Consider the following 24,600-nt stretch of genomic DNA (forward strand, 5'->3'; position numbering starts at 1 on the left):
CCTCCCCCATGTTTGCCTTTGGGGGAGGAGAAGTAGGATTAGTTAAGGCCAAGATCCTTGGAGAGACATGGGCTATATGCAGGGAAGCTGCTAGCCCATCTGGTGGGTCTGTGCATTCTGGAACAAAGTTATCCTTTCTCCTCGGTGAAAGGCTGAAGTCAGACTGGATTCCAGCAGCCCCTAGGCCTTGCCTACCACAGTTGGTGACCTTGGCCCTCACAGTGGAAGAGGGAGTAGCAGGAAGCCTCCCTAAAGCATGACACACATCTCATCACAAAAGTTGGGGCCACATAGTCTCCCCTCTTCTCCTGGGTTTCCAGGGGAAGGCACAACTGCTGACCTGGCTGGTTTTCTCTCCCTGCACTCGTGCTCCAACAGCTGATGGTTTCAACAGCACCAAACTTGGGGCAAGGGTCTCTCAACACAGAGCAGAGCAGGTCCCTCTGTCATTGCACTTGATAAACATAGCTGCCCGTCAGTCTGCTTCCTGGCCTCCCTTCGCCCCCCCCCCTGCAATCTGACTTCCACCCCTTTCATGTCCCTGAAACTCCTTTCACCATGTTCAGTTGCTACCAGCTGGGACTGCTCCACAGCATTGTCTATCGACAAGGATTGCTTCTGGAATCTCCTCTTTTGACTTTTGAGATTCCCCTCTTATTTCTCTGGCTGTTCTTTCTTAGTCTCCCCCATGGCATTTCCTCCTCAGCCTCTCCTTCACTGCTGGTCTTCAGGCTTCGTGCTTGGATGTGTCTTTTCTCTTTCATCAGATGCTCCCTGGGTGACTACATCTACTTCCAAAGTTTCTCCATCATCTCTTCTGAGGATTTCTCAGTCTATTTCTGCTGCCCAAATCTCTCTCTTTTAAAATGAGAAGGAAAAAAAAAAAATGTTAGCTTCAACACATCTTTATTTATACATTTTTTTAACAAAGTGTTTTCATTTTATAATCTTTTCAAAATACGTTTCTGGAAAGTGCCCACCATTTAACCCACTAAGCAAAGCTCATCCTCATTCTAAATCAGCTTAATCATACTTACTGTTTGTCAGAACCCAACTTTGTTTTTCAATTCAAACACATGTGTTAATACTTGTTTCAAAAAATAGTCTAGAGGTGCCTGGTTGGCTCAGTTGGTTAAGCATCTGACTTTGGCTCAGGTCATGATCCCAGGGTCCTGGGATCTAGCCCTGTGTCAGGGTCCCAGCTCAGCAGGGAGCCTGCTTGTCCCTCTCCCTCTGTCCTCCTCCCATTTGTGCTCTCTCTTGCATGCTCAATCACTATCTCTCTCTCACTCAAATAAATAAATAAAATCTTTTTAAAAAACAAAAGAGTCTAATAACCACTAGGAGACAAAGTATGGAACACAATTTGTAAAGGCGATGATTAAAAGCAATCAAATTAATATCAAAATAACACAGATACATAGGGTGCCTTGGTGGCTCTTGGGTTAATCCTCTGCCTTTGGCTCAGGTCATGATCTCAGGGTCCTGGAATCTAGCCCTGCATCGGGCTCTGCTCAGCAGGGAGCCTGCTTCCCCCTCTCTCTCTGCCTGCCTCTCTGCCTACTTGTGATCTCTGTCTCTGTCAAATGAATAAATAAATCTTTATAAAATAAAATAACACAGATACAATGTGATTAATGTATCCATTTTTATAATAGCTATAAAAACAAGAGTAAATTTAAATACAGTTTCTCATTCTTTTAATTTATAACAATATAATGTAAGGTATGGTTTAAATAAATTGTGAAATGAGAAGTATGATGAAATTTTTAAATATTTTTTCAGTAACTGTGTGTGTGTGTATAATTCTAATATTTAGCTTTTGGGAAAAATGAAATAAGTATCATATACAAATAGGTAAACACTGCCATCATTCCCACTGCCCTCACCACTACTTTTGATACATATAATGATCAAACTTCTCATATGTAGGTAACTAAGGAGAAAAGCAAATGACTAAAAAGGCATTTCATCAAGTACTGCTAAAAACTAATTTGGTCAGTAGCTAGCATAAAATTTTATTTTGTTAATAAGAGGTACGATAGGTTAAACATTTTACAAGGTGGGGATTGACTATATTTGGAAGAAAATACCTCATAGTATGTTTGCTAAATATCTTATAGATTTTGCACACCAGGTAAAATAAATCATCAAGGGCACCTGGGTGGCTCAGTGGGTTAAGCCCCTGCCTTCGGCTCAGGTCATTAATCTCAGGGGTCCTGGGATCGAGTCCCCCATTGGGCTCTCTGCTTGGCAGGGAGCCTGCTTCTCTCTCTCTCTCTCTCTCTCTCTCTCTGCCTACTTGTGATCTCTCTCTGTCAAATAAATAAATAAATAAAATCTTTAAAAAAAAATCATCAAAATTTAGCCTGCTAGTTTTATTCAAAGTGAGATAAAGTGTTGGTAACCCAGGAAGGTATTACAGTTTGATTTAAAAGAGTCAGCATCATTAATCTGTACTGCTACAGCTGTTTGAAGGAAGTTTCCTTCCCAGCCCAAGATACATCTCTGGAAAAATAGCCCTTTTTTATTTTAATATAGTTGATGTGCAATGTTGTATTAGTTTCAAGTGTACAACATAGTGACTCAACAATTCTGTACATTACTCAGTGCTCACCATGATAAGCGCAGTCACCATCTGTCATCATATGTTATTATAATCCCACTGACTATATTCCCTGTGCTATACTTTCATTCCATGATTTATTTATAACTGGGAGTTTGTACCTCTTGATTCCCTTCACTGATTTCGCCCATCCCCATCCCCTTCCCAATCAGTTCTCTGTATTTATGATTCTGTTCCTGTTTGTTCATTTGTTTTGTTTTTTAGATCCCACATATAAGTGAAACCATATGGTATGTCTTTGCTTGACTTATTTCACCTAGCATAAATACTCTTTGGGTTCATTCATGTTGTCACAAATGGCAAGATCTCATTCTTTTTTTTATGACTGAGTAACATTCCAATACCTTGTATCTACTAGAGATTCATTTTGAAATGTTTACATATAAAATGATATACCTAGGATTTGCTTCAAATTTGTAAGGGAGTGGTAAGAAATATATTTTACCTCTGTGGTCTTCCTTCCAAAACCCATAAGCACAGTTTAATCATGAGAAAAACATCAGACAAATCCCAATTGCTGGATGTTTTGCAAAATATCTGAGCAGTATACCTCAAAATTATCAATGTCATCAAAACCAAGAAAAGTCTAAGTAACTGTCACAGACCCGAGGAGACCAAGGAGATATGACAGTGTGATGTAATATGGTGTCCTGGATGGAATCCCAGAAAAGACATTAGGAGGAAACTAGCAAAATTTAAATAAAGTATGGAGTTTAGCTAATAGTACTACACCAAAGTTGATTCTTTAGCTGTGACAAACGTATTATAGTAAGATGTTACCAACAGGGAAAAACAAGGCACAGAATATATGAGAATCGATATACTATCTTGCACAACTTTTAGTAAGTCTTAAACCATTTTAAAATAGATTTTTTTAAAGACAGTAGTAATGGTGGAGAAGGAAAAGAAGACGTGTGTTGTTGGACCAGGAATGGCCACATGTTGACGGTTACTGGGGTTATATAATGGAAGTTCTTTATACTATTCTGTCTACATTTGTGTATGTTTAAAATTCTCTTTATAAGAGGGTAATGTGTGTGTGTGTGTGTGTGTGTGTGTATTTATATATACATATATAGTTTGGGGGTCCTCAGTTTTGATCATTTCCTAGGAGGGCTCACAGGCCTCACCATATAATTGTACTCACAGCTACCATTTATTACAACAAAAGTATAGAAAATAAAATCAGCAAAGAGAAAAGGCACATGGAGCAATCCAAAGGAGACCAAACACAAGCATCCCAGAGTTCTCTTCCTATGGAGTCATATGGAGTGCATTTAATTCCACCCCAGCATCCAACTTGACAACAAATGTCACACTATTTACCAGGGAAGCTCATTAGAGAAGCCCAGAGTTTCTACTGGGGTCTGGTTACATAGGCACCCTCTAAATAGCAATATTAAGATTCCAGTCTCCTAGAACAAATTCAGCATAAACTACATTGTGCACACAAACATTTTAGGCACAGTAGGCTATCCTTATCATTTAGGGAAAGTGTCTTATCAGTGTAGGGAACTTTTACCCATCAAGCTCCCAAATGCTAGCAAAAGGCCAACCTTGCAAGCAAGACTTTCTAGGAATGGCAGTCTCAGGCATACACACACACACACACACACACACACACACAGGCATTTGACTTTCTGGGACATAGCAGAGAGATATTACATAACCCACACCCTCCTCTTGCTATGGAAAGTATCCCCACAGCCCTCACTTGGAGACCTCATGTCAGAAACAAAGTTTTGAGAAATCAACCTTGAGGATAGAAGAGAAAGAGGACAGCAAAAAGGAAAAATAAGAAAGATAAGACCTTTGGAGAGGAAGAGCACAAATCGGGTTGGCAAACTGCTCCTAGCTATGTCCTAGATCCATTCTTATTAGTATGAGGGTTATGGCTGTTCTGTAGCACATGGAGTTTGAAGTTCTTAAAATCCGTACAAGTGGTCCAGAGCTTGTGAAGAGCTGAGGGGTACAGGGCCACAAGTGTTCCCATTCCTTTCCAATGAGGTAAGACATACAGTCTCATATACGCTATAGTACATCAGCAGTGAGCACTTTTGTTAAACCTTGTCTTTTGTGAAGAGTGTATTTGTACATGCATGGGGGTTTTAAAGGAATTACAGTAACTTCTGTCACCCTGTTTCACATTAAGAAAAAAATTTTTCATGTATGGAAAACTCAAAAAATGGAAGTGGTCCAGGCTTCCCTTAATCTCTTGGAGGCCCAAGAAAGAGTACTGGTGGATGATACACAAGGTAGAAGTCATCAGCACCCAGAAGTGATGGTGATGAGAGATAGAAGCAGAAAAATGGGAGCACCTGGGTGGCTCAGTGGGTTAAACCTCTGCCTTTGGCTCAAGTCATGATCTCAGGGTCCTGGGTTAGAGCCCAGTCTCAGGCTTTCTGCTCAGCAGGGAGCCTGCTTCCCCCTCTTTATCTGCCTGCCTCTATGCCTACTTGTGATCTCTCTCTGTGTCAAATAAATAAATAAAATCTTAAAAAAAAAAAAAAAAAGAAAGAAAAAGAAAGCAGAAAAATGTTTACCATTCATCTCCTGGGCCATTTATCTCCTGCCTAATTCTGATAAGGATCAAATAGGTGCTGGTTGCCACATTCTTAAAGGATCTCATAACTGCCTGTACATCTCGCCAATAGCTAGTATCAAGCTGAATAACCACCAGAGAACTCTTGTGAAAGTAGTTTTGAGTAGAAATTCCAAGAAAATATTTGTGATCTAATACTTCCTGCATGTCCCCACCCCCTTGAACACTAAATATATAACCACCAGTTTCATAGAGCAAAGGTGCAGCTCTTTCTGCTTAAGTCCTACCCCCATGCTACTTAAATAAACTTGCTAAATTGCACGATAAAAACCTCTCAAAAACTCCTTCCAGACCAGGCTTGCTCAACGATCCCGCAACAACCGGAATGAAGAGGGTCACCCAACTGACCTTCTTTAGGAGAAAGAAGGGCCCTGGGGCCAGACCACTCAAGGGACTCACCGAAGAAGAGGCGTCCACAAAGGATAACCAAGAACGGCCAAACAGGAGAAAAAGCAAGTGGAACAAAGTTGGTTAAGATTCCCAGGGAGTGAAGAAAATCAAGAGGACAGAGGATGCAAGCCAACAGTTGCGTTTAGGAGAGGAGTTCATCAAAAATGTCAAACATTTCGACGATTTTCCCTACTCAGCACCAACTACCACGACTCTGCCAACGACCGCTCCCTAGTACTGTGTATACATTTCTTTGGACTCTGGTACAGAGCTTCACCTGGTGATTTACAGTTTATTTCCTCCAATTACACGGCTCAGGCAGGTCTGAATCTTACTCATTTTTCTCTTCCATAGAAGAGAAACTACTGCTCAGCTAATATCAGTGAAATGATTTGAAGAACATTTTAAAAGCAACCCGAGCCGAGATGCAACCTTTTAACCTGCTCCAGAAACCAAACTTCTCGCGACACTGCCACACTACGCAGGCGCAAAGGCAAAACCCGCGCGCTTCCTCCAGGTCTTTGCATTTGGCGCGAAATCCCGGCTCCGTGGGCGGGGCTGAGGGAGAAGCTGCACTCATTGGGCAGGTTTGGCGCGAAATCCGCGAGCTCTTGCGCCACGATTGGTTCTGGCCATCCCGGTGGGCCGAGGGGGCGGGCGGCGGCGGCGGCGGCGGCGCGCGCAAAGCGATCGCGTAAGTGGTGGAGCGGTTCGTGGCTGCAGAGCGTGTCGGCAGCTGCTCCTCAACACCCGGCAGCCATGGACCTTGCGGCGGCAGCGGAGCCGGTTGCCGGCAGCCAGCACCTGGAAGTCCGCGACGAGGTGGCCGAGAAGTGTCAGAAACTGTTTCTGGATTTCTTGGAGGAGTAAGTCGGCTGGCTCCCCTTCCTCACGGAACTTCCCAGAGCTTCCCCTCCCCGCTTCCGGAGCCCCGGCGCCCAGGGCCTGCCGACTCGCGGCTCCCGGGCGGTGGAGCAGCAGTGCGTTGGGGACCCCAGGGGCCACACGCCTCGCAGAGTGCCCCACGCGCCACTTGGGGCTTAGCCGGGCTGTCCCGGTGGACTAAAATTCCCCAGGAGCCATTTTTCAGACTCTGAAAGCAGCGCTTTGGTCCCATCATTCCGTCTTCACCGCCTGTAAGGCTGGTGGTCCCGTCGGCCCTGGTTACCGGTGCGGAAACTGAGGCTCGGGAAGGATAAGCACTACCGAGAAGGGATCCCTGCAGAGTCCTGATTGGACCAGACAGCCAGGCCCCTTCGTGTTGGGGGCGCCGAGGGCCCGGGCAACCCCTGGAGCCTATGGAGATAAACTACTGGAGTGAACCCTGCACGTACACAGATGCTGGGGGGCGGGGTAGTTCCAACCTGCTTGGAAGTTAGAACACTCTCTCCCTCCCTTTCCTTCTGCCGGCCGCTTCCCCACGAACACTTTTTGTATTGCTTTGTTTTGTTTTGGGTTTGGGTTTTTTTTGTCAGTTGCCTTCTAACCTTCCAAGCTCCTGGCTTTTCTCATAACCTCCCCTGCCTGGCTTTTTGCCACTGCCACCAGTTACTTTTCTTAGATAGTGCAGATGTATCACCTCTTTCCCTAAGAGTATGGACTTTGGACTGTTTTATGAAGTTCTTTTTTTTTTTATTGTAAAATATTGCATAACATAAAAGTTACCACTTAACTTTTTTAAGTGTAGAGTTGAGTGGCGTGAAGTACATACATGCATTTTATTAAGCAACTATCACCACCATCCATCTCCAGAACTCTTTTTGGTGTTCCCAAACTGACACTCTGCAGCCACTAAACCGTAATGCCAAACCCTTCCCAGCCCCAGCACCTAGGAACCACCCTTCTCCTTACTATGAATGTCACTATTCTAGGAACCTCATTCATATACTTGGAGTCAGTGTTTGTCCTTTTGTGACCTGCTTATTCCACCATAATGTTATCTTCAAGGTTCATCCATGTAAACAGGATGTGTCAGTTTCTTTTCTTTATGTGTGTGTATCAATTTCTTCTTAAGGCTGAATATTTCACTGTATGCACATACCACTTTTTGTCCATTCATCCATGGACTTTTGGATTGTTTCCACACTTTTACTACTGTGAATAATTCTGCTGTCTTACGAAATTCTGATGTATTTAAAACAGTAATTTAATTTACATTCCCTACCTCTGCCTGACAGCTCATTTTTCAAAGCCCAGCTAAAGACTCATAACTCCGTTGTGAAACCCTATAAGCCTTTCAGTCAGCACCAGTCAGTTTTTCCCTTATGCTCCTAAGGTACCATTTTCCATTATCTCTGTAGAGTAACTTATATCTACCTGTCAGTCACTTCATCTTGCATGTAAATCCCTTCCTTAAACCCACCCGACCACCACACCATATTGCAAAGGTCCTCAGTTAATGTTTGTTTTCTTTCAAATTCTCAAGGTCTTTCAAGGCTGAATTCCAATGTCACCTTTTAAATTCTTGAAGTCTTGGGGCGCCTGGGTGGCTCAGAGTGTTGGGGCCTCTGCCTTCCGCTCAGGTCATGATCTCAGAGTCCTGGAATCGAGCCCCATATTGGGCTCTTTGCCTGCCTCTCTGCCTACTTGTGATCTGTCAAATAAATAAATAAAATCTTTTTTAAAACTAAAAAAAAAAATGCTTGGAAGTCTTTCTAGATGTTCTTGTTGGGCAGAATTAGTTTATAGTCCCATAGCATAGTTCTTGTACCTCCATTTTTTCCCTGATTTTATTGTGGAAGGAACAATTAACATGAGATCTACCCTTTTAACAAATTTTAATATATTACCACTGACTATAAGTACAGTGTTAAACAGTAAATCTCTTAAAGCTTGACTATTCAGTCTTACTTGGCTGAAACCTTAGGCCTCTTGATTAGTACCTCCCCATTTCCCGCCTCTGGCAACCACCATTCTGCTATCTTTCTACTTAATGTAAGCTCAGCACCCAGCCTGGGGCTTGAACTCCTAACCCTGAGATCATGAGTCACATGCTCTACCAACTAAGCCAGCCAGCCAGCCACCCTCATTCTACTTTGACTCTATCAGTTTGACTATTTTAGATACCTCATATGGGTAAGATCATACAGTATTTGTCTTTCTGTGATTGGCTTATTTCATTTAGTGTGATGTCCTCAGAGCTCATTTTTGTTGACACATATAGCAGACTTTTAAAGGCTGAACAGTGTTCTTTTGTGTGTGTATACATTTTCTTTACTCATTTGTTGTGGACGTTTGGGTTGTCTTGTTACCTCTCTTTAATAAGAGTGTCTCCTGTGAGGGCAGGAACAACACTGTCATTTTTAGCTTAAAGTGTCTGGCATAATGCTTTGCAGGTAGATGTCTAGTATGTATCTAACAGAACATGCTATATTTGAAGAAGGAATTGACTTTTGCCTCAAAATGAATCTGCATTTTATGTTAAAAGAACAAAAAGCAAAAATGTTTGTGATAATCCTTTATGTTGCGTGTATAGATGTTTCTGTTTTCATGAGAATTTGGGCAGTGAAGCACCTCATCTCTGTATTTTTATTCATGTTTTTAAATTAACAACTAGTCTGTAGTTTTCCCTATAGAAACAGAATCTTTGGATTTCAACCTGCATTTCTTGGTTTAATATTTTCCAATCTTAATTATATGTGAAAATAATAAAAGAATAGTTAGCATATTTTATTAGAAAATATTAAATTAGGAAATGCAGATTAAAATCTGAAGGCCTAGTTTTCCTCTGTTCTGGGCAAAGCATTTTACAGGCATTCTTGTTTAAAATTCACAGTAATCTTATGAGATAAAGCAATGTCCTAATTTATTATTTTTTTCCTCAAGAAAGGGGTATAAGTAACTTGCCCCAAGTTACACAATTCGTAAGGCGAACCTGTCTGACCCTAAAGCTGATGAATTTTAACCAATACACTGAATTATCAGACATTTAGATTGTTCTTTTTACCTCCTAATTCTTAAATTAAATCTTGCATGTACCTGCAGGTTCCAGAACAGTGATGGAGAAATTAAGTACTTGCAGTTAGCAGAAGAGCTCATTCGTCCTGAGAGGAACACGTTGGTTGTGAGTTTTGTGGACCTGGAGCAATTTAACCAACAACTTTCTACCACCATTCAAGAAGAGTTCTATAGGTATGGGGTATTAATCTACTTTAAATAGGCATGGAGCCTGTTAATCCATCTCTTCTGGGACTGCAAGTGTTCATTTGTGAGGCAGAAGCCAGCTGTCAACAGAGGTGCTTTGATACAGCCAGTGGTCATTTTAGCTGAACTAATTTAGGCCTTTGTGGAGCTGAATATTTTTCACATGCAAATGTTGAAAACCTATGCTTTCTATGTAGTTTTCCCAAGTTTTCAGAGGACCACTTACTTTCTATCAGACAACTGTGTTTATTTCTTTTTCTTGCCCCCACGAATAGGTGTTTGAGAAAGTGTGAGGATCCTATTCTTGATCAGGGGTGTCTTTTTAAAGTAATGACATTGTTCTTAAAGCTTAATTTTCTTCTGATTATAAAAGTAATGTGTATGTTGTAGGAAGTTTAGAAAGTAGAGTTAAATAGAAGGAATACATACATATTTACAGATAGTGGGATTACATATATATTCTCACCATCCATAGATAACCATCATTAGCAGATCTGCAAATGGGGAGTTTCCCAAGGATCTTCTGGCACATTTTGTTTTATTTTTGGTATATGTAACTTTTGAGATCATACTGTAGATACAGTCTCCTGCCCTTTCACTTAATAGTATAACATAATTTTCCTTATCATATAAAGTCCCTTGAAAACATTTTAATAGCTGAACGGTATTTCTAGTTTCTGGACAGAAACTAGACAATAATTTAGGCTTTCATTTTATTTTTAATAAGAACCTTCTCTTTAAACAAATCTTTGTCAGCATTTGGATTAAATAAATGTGACAATCTGTATAAATAAAACCAGGTTAAAATAAACATTGTGGACAGTTGCGAAAGAAAAATGAAGACCCAGAAGTAATGAGAGACAGCCCTACTCCTTTACGTGGTGGGCTGGGAGATGGAGGACTTCAGTGTTTCTAGTTATATCTGATCATCAGGAATGGTTGCAGGGGTAAGCAACCAAGTTTTGTGAGAATGCACAGCAGGAAAAGTTGTATTGACAAGTGAGAGGGAGCTAGAAAATCCAGGCTGGTTGTAGAAACACCTGTACTCATACCTCATGCACAGGGCATGTAGCAGTTGTGTCTCCTAAAGGTAGCTCATTGTTCAGAAGACGTCCAGATCCCACTGCTTAAACCCAAGCTGCAACAACTACTGGGAATGTGTATCAAGACACTTCAGTCTAATCAATCAAGTGGTATTTTTCTGCCAGTTTCCTCTCATGTCAGTACACAGATTTCTCCCTTCATCCATTTCTTATCCATCAAGAATTATACCTAGAAAAATATACCTTTGAGGCCTTGCATCAAATGAGAGGCTGTCTTGCTGGATTGTAAGCCACCTAGATTGTTCAGGTAGATTCATCTTGGAGTGACCTACAGTGTCGGTGCTAAATGCTGATTTAAAGATAGTGGATATTTGGGTATAACATTTTATCTTCTGTGTTTCTTGTCTTAGATTTGTGGTGGGATAGGAGAGGATTGGAAGAGGCTTATAAACCTAAACTAGACAATAGAAGTGTTCTGCATAGTTAAAAAATTTTAAGGCTTGGTTGTAGCCAGATGAAATTGCTTAGTCTCAGCTGTTTGTAAACATGGAAGGTAAAGGGGGCCTGGGCCTTGGTAGGCCTCTTGAAGATGACATGTGTTTTTTGTTCATTTGTTTGCTTTTCAGAGTTTACCCTTACTTATGTCGGGCCTTGAAAAACTTTGTCAAAGACCGAAAAGAGATTCCTCTTGCCAAGGATTTTTATGTTGCATTCCAAGACCTACCTACAAGACACAAGTAAGAAACGCTTCTTTGGAAGAACAGGAATTCACCAAACAGTATAGGCATCACTTAATGATTAAAAAACTCAGGAGGTTTAGTTGTTGGGTGCTTTTGCTTGTTTGTTTGTTGTTTTTTTTAAGATTTTTTTTATTTACTTGAAAGAGCTTAAATGGCATAACTTTAAAACATTTTTTCTCATTAGCAGTTATTATTTAAAGAATAATTTGCTGGGAGAAATTGAAGTGATACTTTGAAAACTTACACTAATGAAATTATTTGTGAAATTAATAAGTTATTTAATGTAAAATGAGTTTGTGATATAAAGGAAGTGTTTCTGAACTTCTCAGTATACCATTTCTTTCCTATGATTACTGTGAAACTAATACATGATTGTTTAGAAATTGTAGGTAAGCAGAGAACATTTGCATATAAAATAAAATGGAATCATCTGTTTTATAATTGTAATTTCATTTCTTTGGTGTCTTTATTTAGTTTACATATTAATGTTTTTTGCTGTGAATGCATAGACTGTCTAATTTAGGGATGGGCACATTGACTAAATCATTTTTGGAGAAGAGTCCAAAGAATTCCTTCTTGTTTTTTGTTGTTTTTGTTTATTTTAACATAAATTTATCTTTGAATACCCTCTCATTAAAATGGAAACATTTCTTAGGTTGGAAATGAATATTTATTATCTGTCTTTAAACAGAATTCGAGAACTCACCTCATCCAGAATTGGTTTGCTCACTCGCATCAGTGGGCAGGTGGTACGGACTCATCCCGTTCACCCAGAGCTTGTGAGTGGAACATTCCTGTGCTTGGACTGTCAGACGGTGATCAAGGATGTAGAACAGCAGTTCAAATACACACAGCCGAACATCTGCCGAAATCCAGTGTGTGCCAACAGAAGGAGGTTCTTGTTGGATACAAATAAATCAAGATTTGTCGATTTCCAAAAGGTATTTATTAAATTCTGTTTAGTTCAGATTCAGTTTATGGTAATAATTCATCTCTAGGAACTTGCAGTTATCATAAGCTTATTTAGGTGATGTTAGTCTTGGTTTTTATGTAAGTGGAGGATCATTATATGTGACTACAGATTTAAGCCCAAAACTTTTTTTTTTTAAACCCAAAACTCTTAATGCAAATTCTAATTACCAATATATAAATGTGCTTTAACCTTTAATAAGTTGGATTGGAAGCACCTTCAGACTGTGACAAAATGTATTTGTCAGAGAATAAATAGTAAACATGATGGTGATGATGATGATGAAGAAGAATGAGAACTAATGTTAATAAAACTTTGAAGAAGTGGAAACTTGTTTTAAGACCTCACGTTGGTGGTGAGAGAGGAATGCATGAATAAAAGGACAGGCAGAAATGGACATGTTTCTTGATAGCCATGAAGATTATCATGATTGAAGTAGAGGAGCCAAATTGGAAATCATCTGAGGGATGATTTGGTGTGAGGCATGGAGGTTCTCAGAGCCTTAAAATCTCAGGTTGGGAAATTTGGACCTATTTTGATAAACAAGGGGAATATATTTTCAGGAGATATGAACTTTTCTTTTTTAAAGGAAGATTAATAGGACATTGGTGTGTAGTATATAACAAGAGACTAATAATTAGGCAGTTGTAGTTACATGGGCAAGAGTTGGGATAGTAGCAAAAGAATGAAGGTTGTGGGTGGAGGGCCTCTCAGGTCCCCACAGGACTCTAATTGTGATAGACATAGGGAAAGAAAAGTTGCAGCACCTCAAGCATTGGGGAATGAGTACCAGACTAAAATAATTAATATTAGCTTCAGTTTTTAGTCCTTACTTACTGTTTTAATATCAATCTAGGATTTAGTTTATATAAAGCATATATCCTACCAACAACTCTGAATAAGAGGTACATAATATTTGAAAAAGAACATGATACAACCACCAAATACAAGTGTAAATCTGTATTGGGTCTTGGTTTGGAAAAAAACAAACAGTTGTAATAAAGGACATTATTCACAATTGAGGAAATTTTAAGGATTGACTAGATAATAACAGACCAAGAGATGGTCTTATTCCTAGGGGATGAGTGCTAAAGTAGTTAGGGGGCGAAGTATCTTGATTTTTATAACATCTTTCAAATACAGTAGAAATATATATGTGTCTAAGTAATACCAACAGTAATGTTGAGGTGGCATGTATAAAGTATGTGAAATTTTTCATAAAGTTTCCCCCAAAAATTTGGAGGAAAATCGAACAGAGCAGAAATTTAACTACATAGTTTGAGAAAGGAGGAAAACATTTTTTTTGTTTTGTTTTAAGATTTCAGTTTTACTTGAGACGGCACAAGCAAAGGGAGTGGCAGGCAGAAGGAAAAGCAGGCTCCTTGCTAAGCAAGGAGCCCAATGTGGGACTCGATCCCAGGACACTGGGATCATGACCTGAGCTGAAGGCATATGTTTAATTGAGCCACCCAAGCATCCCAGAAAACCTTTTTTTTTTTATCTTAGATTTTTATTGAATTATTTGACAGATTGACAGCGAGAGAGGGAACACAAGCAAGGGGAGGGGGAGAAACAGGCCTCCCACCAAATAGGGAACTCAAAGCAGTGCTCGATCCCAGAACCCTGGGATCATGACCTGAGCCGAAGGTAGAGGCCTAATGACTGAGTCACCCGGATGCCCTGCAGAAAACATTTTTTAATGAGAGTAAAAGTGAAGTTTTAATTTTTTGTTATTTTAATTCCTGTGTAGTTAACATAGTATTTAATTAGTTTCAGGTGTGCAATATAGCGATCCAACAGTTCCACATATTAACTCAGTGCTCATCATGATAAGTCTACTGAAGGTGAAGGATTTTTTGGTTGTTTTAAAGATTTTATTTATGGGGCACCTGGGTGGCTCAGTCATTAAGGGTCTGCCTTCAGCTCAGTTCATGATCCCAGGGTCCTGGGATTGAGCCCCACATGGGCTCCCTGCTCTGCGGGAAGCCTGCTTCTCCCTCTCCCTTTCCCTCTCCCCCTCCCCTGCTTGTATTCCCTCTCTTGCTCTCTGTCAAATAAATAAACAAAACCTTTTTTTAAAAAACCCAAAAAAAGATTTTATTTACTTATTTGAGAGAGGGTGAAAGTGAGGGGAGGAACAGAGGGTGAAGAACAAACAGGCTGCATACTGAGTGGTGCTGAGTGCAGAGCCCAATGCGAGGCTCAATCTTGTGACCCTGAGCTCAGGATCTGAGCTCAAATCAAGTCGGACACTTAACCAACTGAACCACCCAGACACTCCTAAAGGTGAAGGGTTTTTTGTTTATGTTTTTGTTTTTATTTTTATTTTTTTAAGATTTTATTTATTTGACAGAGATCACAAGTAGGCAGAGAGGCAGGCAGAGAGAGAGAGAGAGACGGGGAAGCAGGCTCACTGCTGAGCAGAGAGCCCAATGCGGGGCTCGATCCCAAGACCCTGGGATTGTGACCTGAGCCAAAGGCAGAGCCTTTAACCCACTGAGCTACCCAGGTGCCCCTGTTTTTGTTTTTAAAGATATATTTATTTATTTGAGAGGGAGCACAAGTGTGCACACACAGGGAGAGGGAGAAGCAGACTCCCTGCTGAGCAGGGAGCCTAATGTGGGACTTGTTCCCAGGGTCCTAGGATCATGAGCTGAAAGCAGATGATGCTTAACCGACTGAGCCACCCAGGTGCCTCCAAAGGTGAAGATTTTAAATAGGTGTTATCTCTTACCAAACTGGAAGGAGTATTAGGATAGAGAATTTTTAAGATGAATTTTGGCCAATGTCAGAAGTCTGCAAATCGTTAGGAGTATGGAATATGTTGATATTTGTGGCATTAATTTAGATTATATGATATTTGAAAAATAATCTCTTCTTCTTGGCCATTGTTACAGGTTCGTATTCAAGAGACTCAAGCAGAGCTTCCTCGAGGGAGTATCCCCCGAAGTTTAGAAGTGATCTTGAGAGCTGAAGCTGTGGAGTCAGCTCAAGCTGGTGACAAGTGTGACTTTACAGGGACTCTCATTGTTGTGCCTGATGTCTCTAAGCTTAGCATACCAGGTCAGTAATCTTCAGCTCAAATCTAACAAATTCTCATTCCCTAAAACTACAGAACATTCAGCTTCTTGAATCTTGTCTTTTTTTGGCTACCCATTAGGGTGAGCAAGGAAGTATGATAAGAATAGAAAAAATTGGTTTTGCCTCAAAAAGTACTGTTCTGAAAAATTTCAATGCCTAAATGAAATCTTTGGATTTATAGGTTTTGTTTATTAAGAAATTTTGATTATCAGCACCTTTGATATTTGAGCTGTGAAACAAACTCTTGTTTGTTCTTTCAGGAGCACGTGCAGAAACTAATTCCCGTGTAAGTGGTGTTGATGGATATGAGACAGAAGGCATTCGAGGACTGCGGGCTCTTGGTGTTAGGGATCTCTCATACAGGCTGGTCTTTCTTGCCTGCTGTGTTGCACCCACCAACCCAAGGGTGAGTCTTAATAGAATAGCAAAGGTTGGGAAAGACCTCCCTTGAGACTGCCACAATATAGGCTTCTGAAACTACTGAATTTTATCTAGTCAGTGTTATTGGTTGGGTGGGGGGGTGATTCTTTGGTTTTTGTGTTGGGTTTTTTTTGTTTGTTTGTTTGTTTGTTTGTTTTAAGATTTTATTTATTTGCAAGAGAGAGCACACACGAGAGAGAAAGCGCGTGTGCGAGTGTGAATGAGCACAAGCATGGGGGAGCAGTAGGAGAGGGAGAAGCAGACTACCACTGAGCAGGGAACCTGCTCAATCCCAGGATCCTGAGATCGTGACCTGAGCCGAAGGCAGTTGCTTAACCAATTGAGCAACCCAGGTGCCCCTGATTCTTTAGTTTTAAAACCAGATCTTTTCATGTCTTTCTGACCTTGAGGAAAAACCTGTTTGTTTTCATGTTTAAGAGCTCAATGCCTTAAGAACTTTGATAAGAGATTATATTCATGGTATAATTTTATTGTTTTTTGATTGCCATGGTTGCTTATCATGCTTCTGGAGAAAGTACAAATAGAAAAATTTAGTGATCTGAAAAGTAAAGTACTTTCTGTGAGTGATGGATTCCTGGTATTGTAGTTGTACAGAACTTGATTCTGTGTCCTCAGTGGGAAAGCAGTGAGAAAAAGTTTGGAAAATAGTCCAGTATTGGAAGAAGAAGGGTGAATATAATACTATGTTACTTTATGTTCATATCGGTGATTAACATTTTATTATGGCTCATCTCTTGAGCATTCAGATTCATTTAGATAGCAGTTTAAAACGGTGTCAGCTTTTTCGTTTTCAGTTCACTGGACAAGTGACAAACTCTTCAGTATCTTGATTAACTTAGGCCGTACTAGTTTGGGGATTTTTTTTTTTAAACTTTTGTAGTCAACAGACTCTGAGTAACCTCCCAGGCTATTTTTTTGTTTATAGTGAAGCTCTTTATGTTTCACTTTACTTTGACTGTTCCCATGCAAGTATGTTTTCCTTTCTTCTCCACCCCTCAGTTTGGAGGGAAAGAGCTCCGAGATGAGGAACAGACCGCTGAGAGCATTAAGAACCAAATGACTGTGAAGGAGTGGGAGAAAGTGTTTGAAATGAGTCAGGATAAAAATCTGTACCACAATCTCTGTACCAGCCTGTTCCCTACCATACATGGTAAGAGTTCCTTCCATTTGTGACATAAAATTGAAATCAAAATGATTAAGAAACAGCAAGGAATATTATATTAACTATACTAGAACTTAAATTTTTTTAAAAACAGCAATAAATTATTTCTTACAGCACATAAATCAGATGAAAAGATTTTTTAGTGGACTTACAAGGGTTATTAAAGTCATTTACGAAAGGACAGATATTACATGATTCCACTTAAAATGAGGTACCAAGAATAGGCAAGTTCATAAGGACACAAAGTAGAAAGAGGTTGCCTGTGGGGGAAAAGGTTACCTGAGGGAAATGAGGAGTTAGGGTTTCATGGATAAAGTTTCTCTTGAGGATAATGAAAAGTTCTGGAGATGGATAAGGGTGGTGGTTATAAAACATAGTGTATTTAATTCTGCTAAATTGTACACTTAAAAATCATAGTAAATTTTATGTATATTTTACCATGATTTTTTAAAAAGAGAAAAATTCACTTAGGCTTCTTTTTCTGGCTTTAGGGTAGAACTATACTTCACTATATTTTAATATGTTAGATTAATATGCTGATTTTTTTTTTTCCCAAGAAGATTTTGTGATTATTTTGGTTATATGTACTGTGTCTGTACCTTCACTGGTATCTTCCTTTATGTTTCCTTGGCTCTTGGTTGCTAGTTACTCACCATCACTTAATCCCCTTTGTGTGTTGAAGGATATGACTAAATTTTTCCATCTTTCATACTGAATTGGAGTTACGGCAGGAACTCATAGGGTTATGGGTGTTTGTCTTAGGTATATTTAACTATTTAAATGTAACTTTTTTTCTGTTTAGATATTTGGCCAATGAAATTGAACTGAAATCCTTTATGTTAATAATCCTATAGATTTTAGAGTGTCCTCTCTTAATTGAGTAGAGGCAGATTTTGATCTGCCTCTACTTCCGAACCCCCTAGAAATTAATGTATTGGTGCATAACAAATTACCCCCAAAACTTAGTGGCTTCAGACAACAAATAGTGTCTCATACAGTCTGGGTCAGAATTTGAGAGAAGCTTAGTTGAGTGGTTTTGGCTGAGTGGTTTCTTACTCAGTCTTCTATGAGGATGCAGCTACGACATCAGCTGGAGGCGCAGTCATCTGAAAGTTTTACGAGGCTGAAGGACTTACCTGTTAGTGTTAGTTGTTAGTTGGAAGCTCTATTCTTTGCCACATAAATCTCTTCCATAGGGCTGTTTTAGTGTTCTCACAACACAGCAGCTGGCTTCCTCTAGATATGCATCCAGGAGAGCAAAGCAGGGAGGAAATAAAATGCTTAGGACCTAGTCAGAATTTACACACTCTCACTTCATCAGTGTGCTCTGTTTTTTAGAAGCAAGTTATGAAGTTCAGCCACTCCTAAAGAGAGGAAACTTAAGCTCTATTTTCAAGTGAAAAACATGAAAGAATTTGTATACTATTTAAAAACCATGATGCCTCCCAACACACTTGTTTCAAAGATCATAAGTCAGAGAAGTTGTTTGTGGAATGGATTTTTTTTTTTCTGCTTTTAAGGGATGGTTTTTGTAAATGTGCCCAGTGTTTAGTTGATAGAATTCACAAAAAGTCATAATAATTAGCATAGAAAAAATGGTTTTTTAACAGCACATTTTTAAAGATCCAGTTTTTTTACTGTACATTTCTTTCTTATATTGGATTCATAAACAGCTTGTAGAAGCAGCCATAAATTATATTCAGCATATTATCTAATCCATAGCAGTTCATTTGTCATGTTTTTATATTCAACACTATTCACTGTTGGTGATGCAAAAGACGTAAAACATGGGCTGTTTCCTCAAACTCTTGATAACAACAGCAAGATCTGCTGTTAGAAAGAACTAGTAAGTGCAGTGTGCTGTGGTGGACATAGTTTATTTATGGAGTTATTTGTGAAGTACTACATCATAAAAGGCTTTGTGAGGAAGTAGGACTTATAAACAAGGAAAGGCTCCCACGATGGTGAGCATCAGCATTTGTGACATCTATGGTATAGGTGAGAACATTGGGACAGTGGTTAGGTGGCTTTAAGTTCACAAAGCAAGAACCAAGATTAGACACCAGATATTTTTATTCAGTCTTACACTTCACATCAGCTCTCTCAGCTCTTGATTGGTAAACATGCCTTGTAGGTTCTTGTGAAATTGTTTAACTTCATATTGAAAATAACCTGGTGTTTTCTTTTTAGGCAATGATGAAGTAAAACGGGGTGTCTTGCTGATGCTCTTTGGTGGTGTTCCAAAGACAACAGGGGAAGGAACCTCTCTTCGAGGGGACATAAATGTTTGCATTGTTGGTGACCCAAGTACAGCTAAGAGCCAGTTTCTCAAGTAAGTGTTTGCCTGAGGTGGTACATTGGAAAAAACAGTGTGTATAGTTTCAGGCTTTCTCTGCTACCAAAAATACAGTCAGTGTGCCTTTACTAAAATAGGAGTATAAATTAAGACTGCTGAAAATATCTCTTGCTTAGATTAAGTCACCTTAATTTGTTTAACAGAATATGACAACATTTTACAATTTTTTAGAACAGGAAAAAATTGCCTATAATCCCAATCCCATTTAGAATTCTTTTAATCCTTGTATAATGTCTTTGTATAATCTTTGTATAAGTCCTTGAATACATGAATATGTATTTTCATGGTTCTAAATCAGAGCATAGATATTTTTAATTTTAATTTGCCCTGAATAATTCTCCATGTTTATTTTCACTGTTTTTTGTTGGTGTACTATAACTTACAAAGTTATTTTCCTAGTCTGTCTTCATTTATTTTAATGATTATGGATAGCTATACAGTGAACATCATGATTTGTATAAATTTTTATTTTATTTATTTTTGTTTGTTTGTTTACCTTGGGAAAATCCCTAAGGATGGGATTGCCGAGGCTAAGGATACAAACATTTTTAAGGTTTTTAAATAGGACATGCTTTCCAGTAGCAGTGCAGTAAGGATGAGACATGTTGTGGTAACCTTAACAGCGTGTGTACTAATGGGGCGCCTGGGTGGCTCAGTGGGTTAAGTCTCTGCCTTCGGCTCGGGTCATGATCCCAGGGTCCTGGGATCAAGCCCCACATCCGGCTCTCTGCTCTGCGGGGAGCCTGCTTCCTCCTCTCTCTCTGCCTGCCTCTCTGCTTACTTGTGATCTCTGTCTGTCAAATGAATAAATAAAACCTTTAAAAACAATAACAAAAAAAACAGCGTGTATACTGTTTTAGCAATATTTGCTTATTTTTAGAAGCTATAGCAAATACTTGCTTACTTTCAAACTTTTAAGAAACTTAGAGGTCAAAGTAATAGCAACTAGTTTTGAAACACCTGCTATGTTGGTGCTGTGTATGTATATCCATCCTGTCCTTGCAGCATCCACACAGGCTTGTAAAATAATCATCTTTTTGGGGGGAGGCAAACAAAACTTATGTGAAACTTAGTAATTTACCCAACTTCTCATAGCTAACACGTGACTGCTGAGCCATAAATATTTGTACTCGGATGTATCTGAATGCAAAGCTTGTGCTCTTCATACTTTATCAAGCTGCTTTTCTTTTATTTGTTTGAGAAATTTGTAACGTGGCACTGTTCTAGAACTGAGAACATTTTTAGTTGGTTTGGAATTTTATAAGTAAATATTATTTCCTTCACGTGTATCAAGGACTAGGCTTTAGATTTGAAAAAATAGTCCTGTATTGAAAGGAATTCTTCTGGGGTGCTTGGGTAGCTCAATTGATTAAGTGTCTGCCTTCAGCTCCGGTCATGATCCCGGAATCCTGGGATCTGAGCCCTGCATCCACATTCCTGCCCGGCAGGGAGCCTGCCTCTCCCTCTGCGGTGTTCTCTTGCTCTTTCTGTCTGTCAAATAAATAAAATCTTTGAAAGGTGGGCAGGGGGATTCTTCTCTCTTCATTTCCTCTGTTCCCACTTCCCACCTCCCCTCCACCACCACAAAAAAGATGTGCCACAATGTTGCTGCTGGTAACAGAATTGTATCGTACACAATTATCTTAGAAATAGACTTTTAGGGGCGCCTGGGTGGCTCAGTGGGTTAAGCCTCTGCCTTCTGCTCAGGTCATGATCTCAGAGGCCTGGGATCAAGCCCCAAATTGGGCTCTCTGCTCAGTGGGGAGCCTGTTTCCCTCTCTCTCTGCCTGCTCTCTGCCTACTTGTGATCATTGTCTGTCAAAAAAAATAAATAAAAATCTTTAAATTAAAAAAAGAAATAGCCTTTTATATCTAGTGCAGGTTTTTTGCATTTTTATTGCAATATAATTTCCATATCATAAAATTCACCACTTCATATTATATAATTCAGTGGTTTTAGTATATTCACAGAGTTGTATGACCATCACCAAACTAAGTGTACAACATATTCATTACCCAAAAAGAAATCCTGTACCCTCTAGCAACCTTCATTCTCCCTGCTGGCTATAGGCAACCACTAATCTATGTTTGCATCTATCTGGACATTTCCTGTAGATGTAATCATGTACTTTGTGATTCATTGTGACTGGCTGCCTCTACTGAGCATAATGTATTCAAGTTTCAGCCATGTTGGAGCATGCTGGTATTTCATGTCCTCTTATTACCTAATATTCTGTCATATGTATGTACCACACTTAATCTATTTATTAGTTAATGGGCATTTGGATTATTTTTACTTTGGCTTTTATAAGCAATGCTGCTATGAACATTATTACTATATAAGTTTTCACCTTTTTTTAGTTGTAAAATATACATCGTATTTACCATTTTAATCATTTTTACATGTACATTTCAGTGGCATTAAGTACATTCAGATTGTGCAGTCATCACCACCATTCATCTTCAGAACTCCTTCATCTCCCAAGCTGAAAGTCTGCATTAAAAAAGTAACTTCAGGAAAAAAAAAAAAAAGTAGCTTCGGGCACCTGGGTGGTTCAGTGGGTTAAGCCTATGCCTTCAGCTCAGGTCGTGATCTCAGGGTCCTGGGATCGAGCCCCACATCCGGCTCTCTGCTCAGCACGGAGCCTGCTCCACCCCCCCCACCCCACCTCTGCCTGCCTATCTGCCTACTTGTGAACTCTCTCTGTCAAATAAATAAATAAAAATCTTTAAAAATAGGAAAAAGGATGAGATCCCAGATCATCACGGTAACATTTTAAATAAATAAACAGTAACTTCAGGGCGACTGGGTGGCTCAGCGGGTTAAAGCCTCTGCCTTTGGCTCAGGTCATGATCCCGGGGTCCTGGGATCGAGCCCCACATCAGGCTCTCTGCTCGGCGAGGAGCCTGCTTCCCCCTCTCTCTCCGCCTGTCTCTCTGCCTACTTGTGATCTCTGTCTGTCAAATAAATAAATACAATCTTTTTAAAAAATAAATAAATAAACAGTAACTTCACATTCATCCCAGTCCCAGCCCCTAGCAACCACCATCCTACTGTCTCTAAATTTGATTGTTCTAGGTCCCTCATATACATGGAATCATATACTATTTGTCCTTTTGTGACTGGTTTATTTCACTTAGCATAATATTCAGGGGCCATCCATGTTGTAGAATGTCTTGGAATTCCTTTCTTTTACAAAAGTGAGTAATAATTGCTTGTATGGATTTACCACCTTTTGTTTTATCTCTTCATCCATTGATGGACATTTGTAAATAAGACTGCTGTGAACATTGATGTTCATGTATCTGTTGAAGTCTCTGCTTGCAGTTCCTTGGGATAATTTTAGCTCTTAAAATTTAGGTCCTTCAGGTGCCTGGGTGGCTCAGTCGGTTAAGCATCTACAATCGTCTCAGGTTATGATCCCGAAGTCCTGAGTTCGGCACCACATCAGGCTCTGTGCTCCGCGGGGAGTCTGCTTCTCCCTCTCCCTCTGCTCCTGCCCCCACTACTGTTCTCTCTATCTCACTCTCTCTCAAATAAGTAAACAAATAAATGAGGTCCTTGATCCATTTTGAGTTAATTTTTTACATAGTATGAGGTAGGGGACTTTATTCTTTTGCATATGGATATCCAGTTGTTTGAATGCCCAGGCTATTCTTTTACCCTGTTGAATGGTTTTTGGCGCCTTTGTTGAAAATCAGTTGACAATAAGTATCAGGGTTTATTTCTAGACTCTCAGATATATTTCATAATCTCTATGTCTGTCCTTAGGCCAATACCACACTATCTTGATTACTATAGTTTTGTAGTAAGTTTTAAAATCAGAACTGTGAGTCATCCAACTCCTCTTTTTCCAGATTGTTTTGGCTATTTTGGGTACCTTGAGTTTTCGCATGAATTGTTTTATTTATTTATTTTTTAGTTTGTTTTAGAGGAAGTGCACATGAGTGGCAGGGGGAGGAGCAGAGGGAGAAAGAGAATCCCAAGATGGCTTCACACCCAGATTGGAGCCCAGTGTGGGGCTCGATCTCACAACCCTGAGATCTTGACCCAAGCTGAAATCAAGAATCAGACACCCAACCAGCTGAGCCACTCAGGCACTCCCTACATGAATTTTAGGATCCGCTTTGTCAGTTTCTACAAAGAAGCCAGTTGTGATATTAAGAGAGTGCATTAATCTGTAGATCAATTTGAGGTATATTGTCTTTTTAACAATTTAAGTCTTTTGATCCATGAATATGTGATATCTTTCCATTTATTTAGGTTTTTAATTTTTTTCAACAGTGTTTTGTAGTGTTCACAGTATAAGCTAGTGCTTCTTAAATTTGTTCACAAGTATTCTTTTTCATGCTATTGTAAATAGAACCATTTTCTTATTTTCATTTTTGGCTTATTCATTGCAGGTGTATAGAAATACAATAGATTGTGGATCTTTATCTTGCAACCTTGCCCAAACACTTATTTATTCTGTTTTAGTGGATTCCATGGGGTTTTTTTTTTTATCTACAAGGTCATGTTATCTGGGAATAGTGATAGTTAGTCTTCCTTTCAAATATAGGTGCCTTTTGTTTTTCTTCCCCAATTGCCCTGGCTAGACTTTTCAGTATAATGTTGCATAGAAATCGCAAGAGTGAACATCTGTATCTTGTTCCTGAACTTAGGGAGAAAGAATTCATCCTGTTACCATTAAGTATGATGTTAGCTGTGGGTTTTCAAAGATGCCCTTATTAAGTTGTGGGAAATACTCTTCTATTTAGAGTTTGTTGACTTTTTATTATAAAAGGTGTTGGATTTTGTCACATGCTTTTTCTGCATCTGTTGATATCCTTATCCTTTATTCTGTTGATACAGCATAGTGTTGATTTTTAGATCTTAAACCAACCCATTACTTTGGAATAAATTTCAGGTATAGTTTTGTCTTGTTTTGTTTTTTAGATTTTTTGTTTATTTATTTATTTGACAGACAGAGATCACAAGTAGGCAGAGAGAGGAGAAGGGAAGCAAGCTCCCTGCTGAACAGAGAGCCCGATGTGGGGCTCTATCCG

The 24,600-nt window shown here is 39.5% G+C and overlaps 1 protein-coding gene across 1 annotated transcript in view; it reads left to right on the forward strand.

The window, feature by feature from the left end:
• Positions 1-6,337: 6,337 nt before the first annotated feature.
• Positions 6,338-24,600, forward strand: part of MCM6 (minichromosome maintenance complex component 6) — a 32,568-nt gene continuing 14,305 nt past the window's right edge. The window contains exons 1-8 of the mRNA XM_032856152.1: positions 6,338-6,484; positions 9,603-9,749; positions 11,431-11,541; positions 12,236-12,485; positions 15,412-15,577; positions 15,856-16,001; positions 17,036-17,186; positions 19,389-19,530. Of these exons, the coding sequence (XP_032712043.1) occupies positions 6,378-6,484; positions 9,603-9,749; positions 11,431-11,541; positions 12,236-12,485; positions 15,412-15,577; positions 15,856-16,001; positions 17,036-17,186; positions 19,389-19,530 (1,220 nt within the window). The 5' untranslated portion in view covers positions 6,338-6,377. The remainder of the gene's footprint in view (positions 6,485-9,602; positions 9,750-11,430; positions 11,542-12,235; positions 12,486-15,411; positions 15,578-15,855; positions 16,002-17,035; positions 17,187-19,388; positions 19,531-24,600) is intronic.

Source organism: Lontra canadensis, unplaced genomic scaffold, assembly GCF_010015895.1.
Source record: "Lontra canadensis isolate GAN:19392208 unplaced genomic scaffold, GSC_riverotter_1.0 scaffold11, whole genome shotgun sequence".
Lineage (NCBI taxonomy): Eukaryota > Metazoa > Chordata > Mammalia > Carnivora > Mustelidae > Lontra > Lontra canadensis.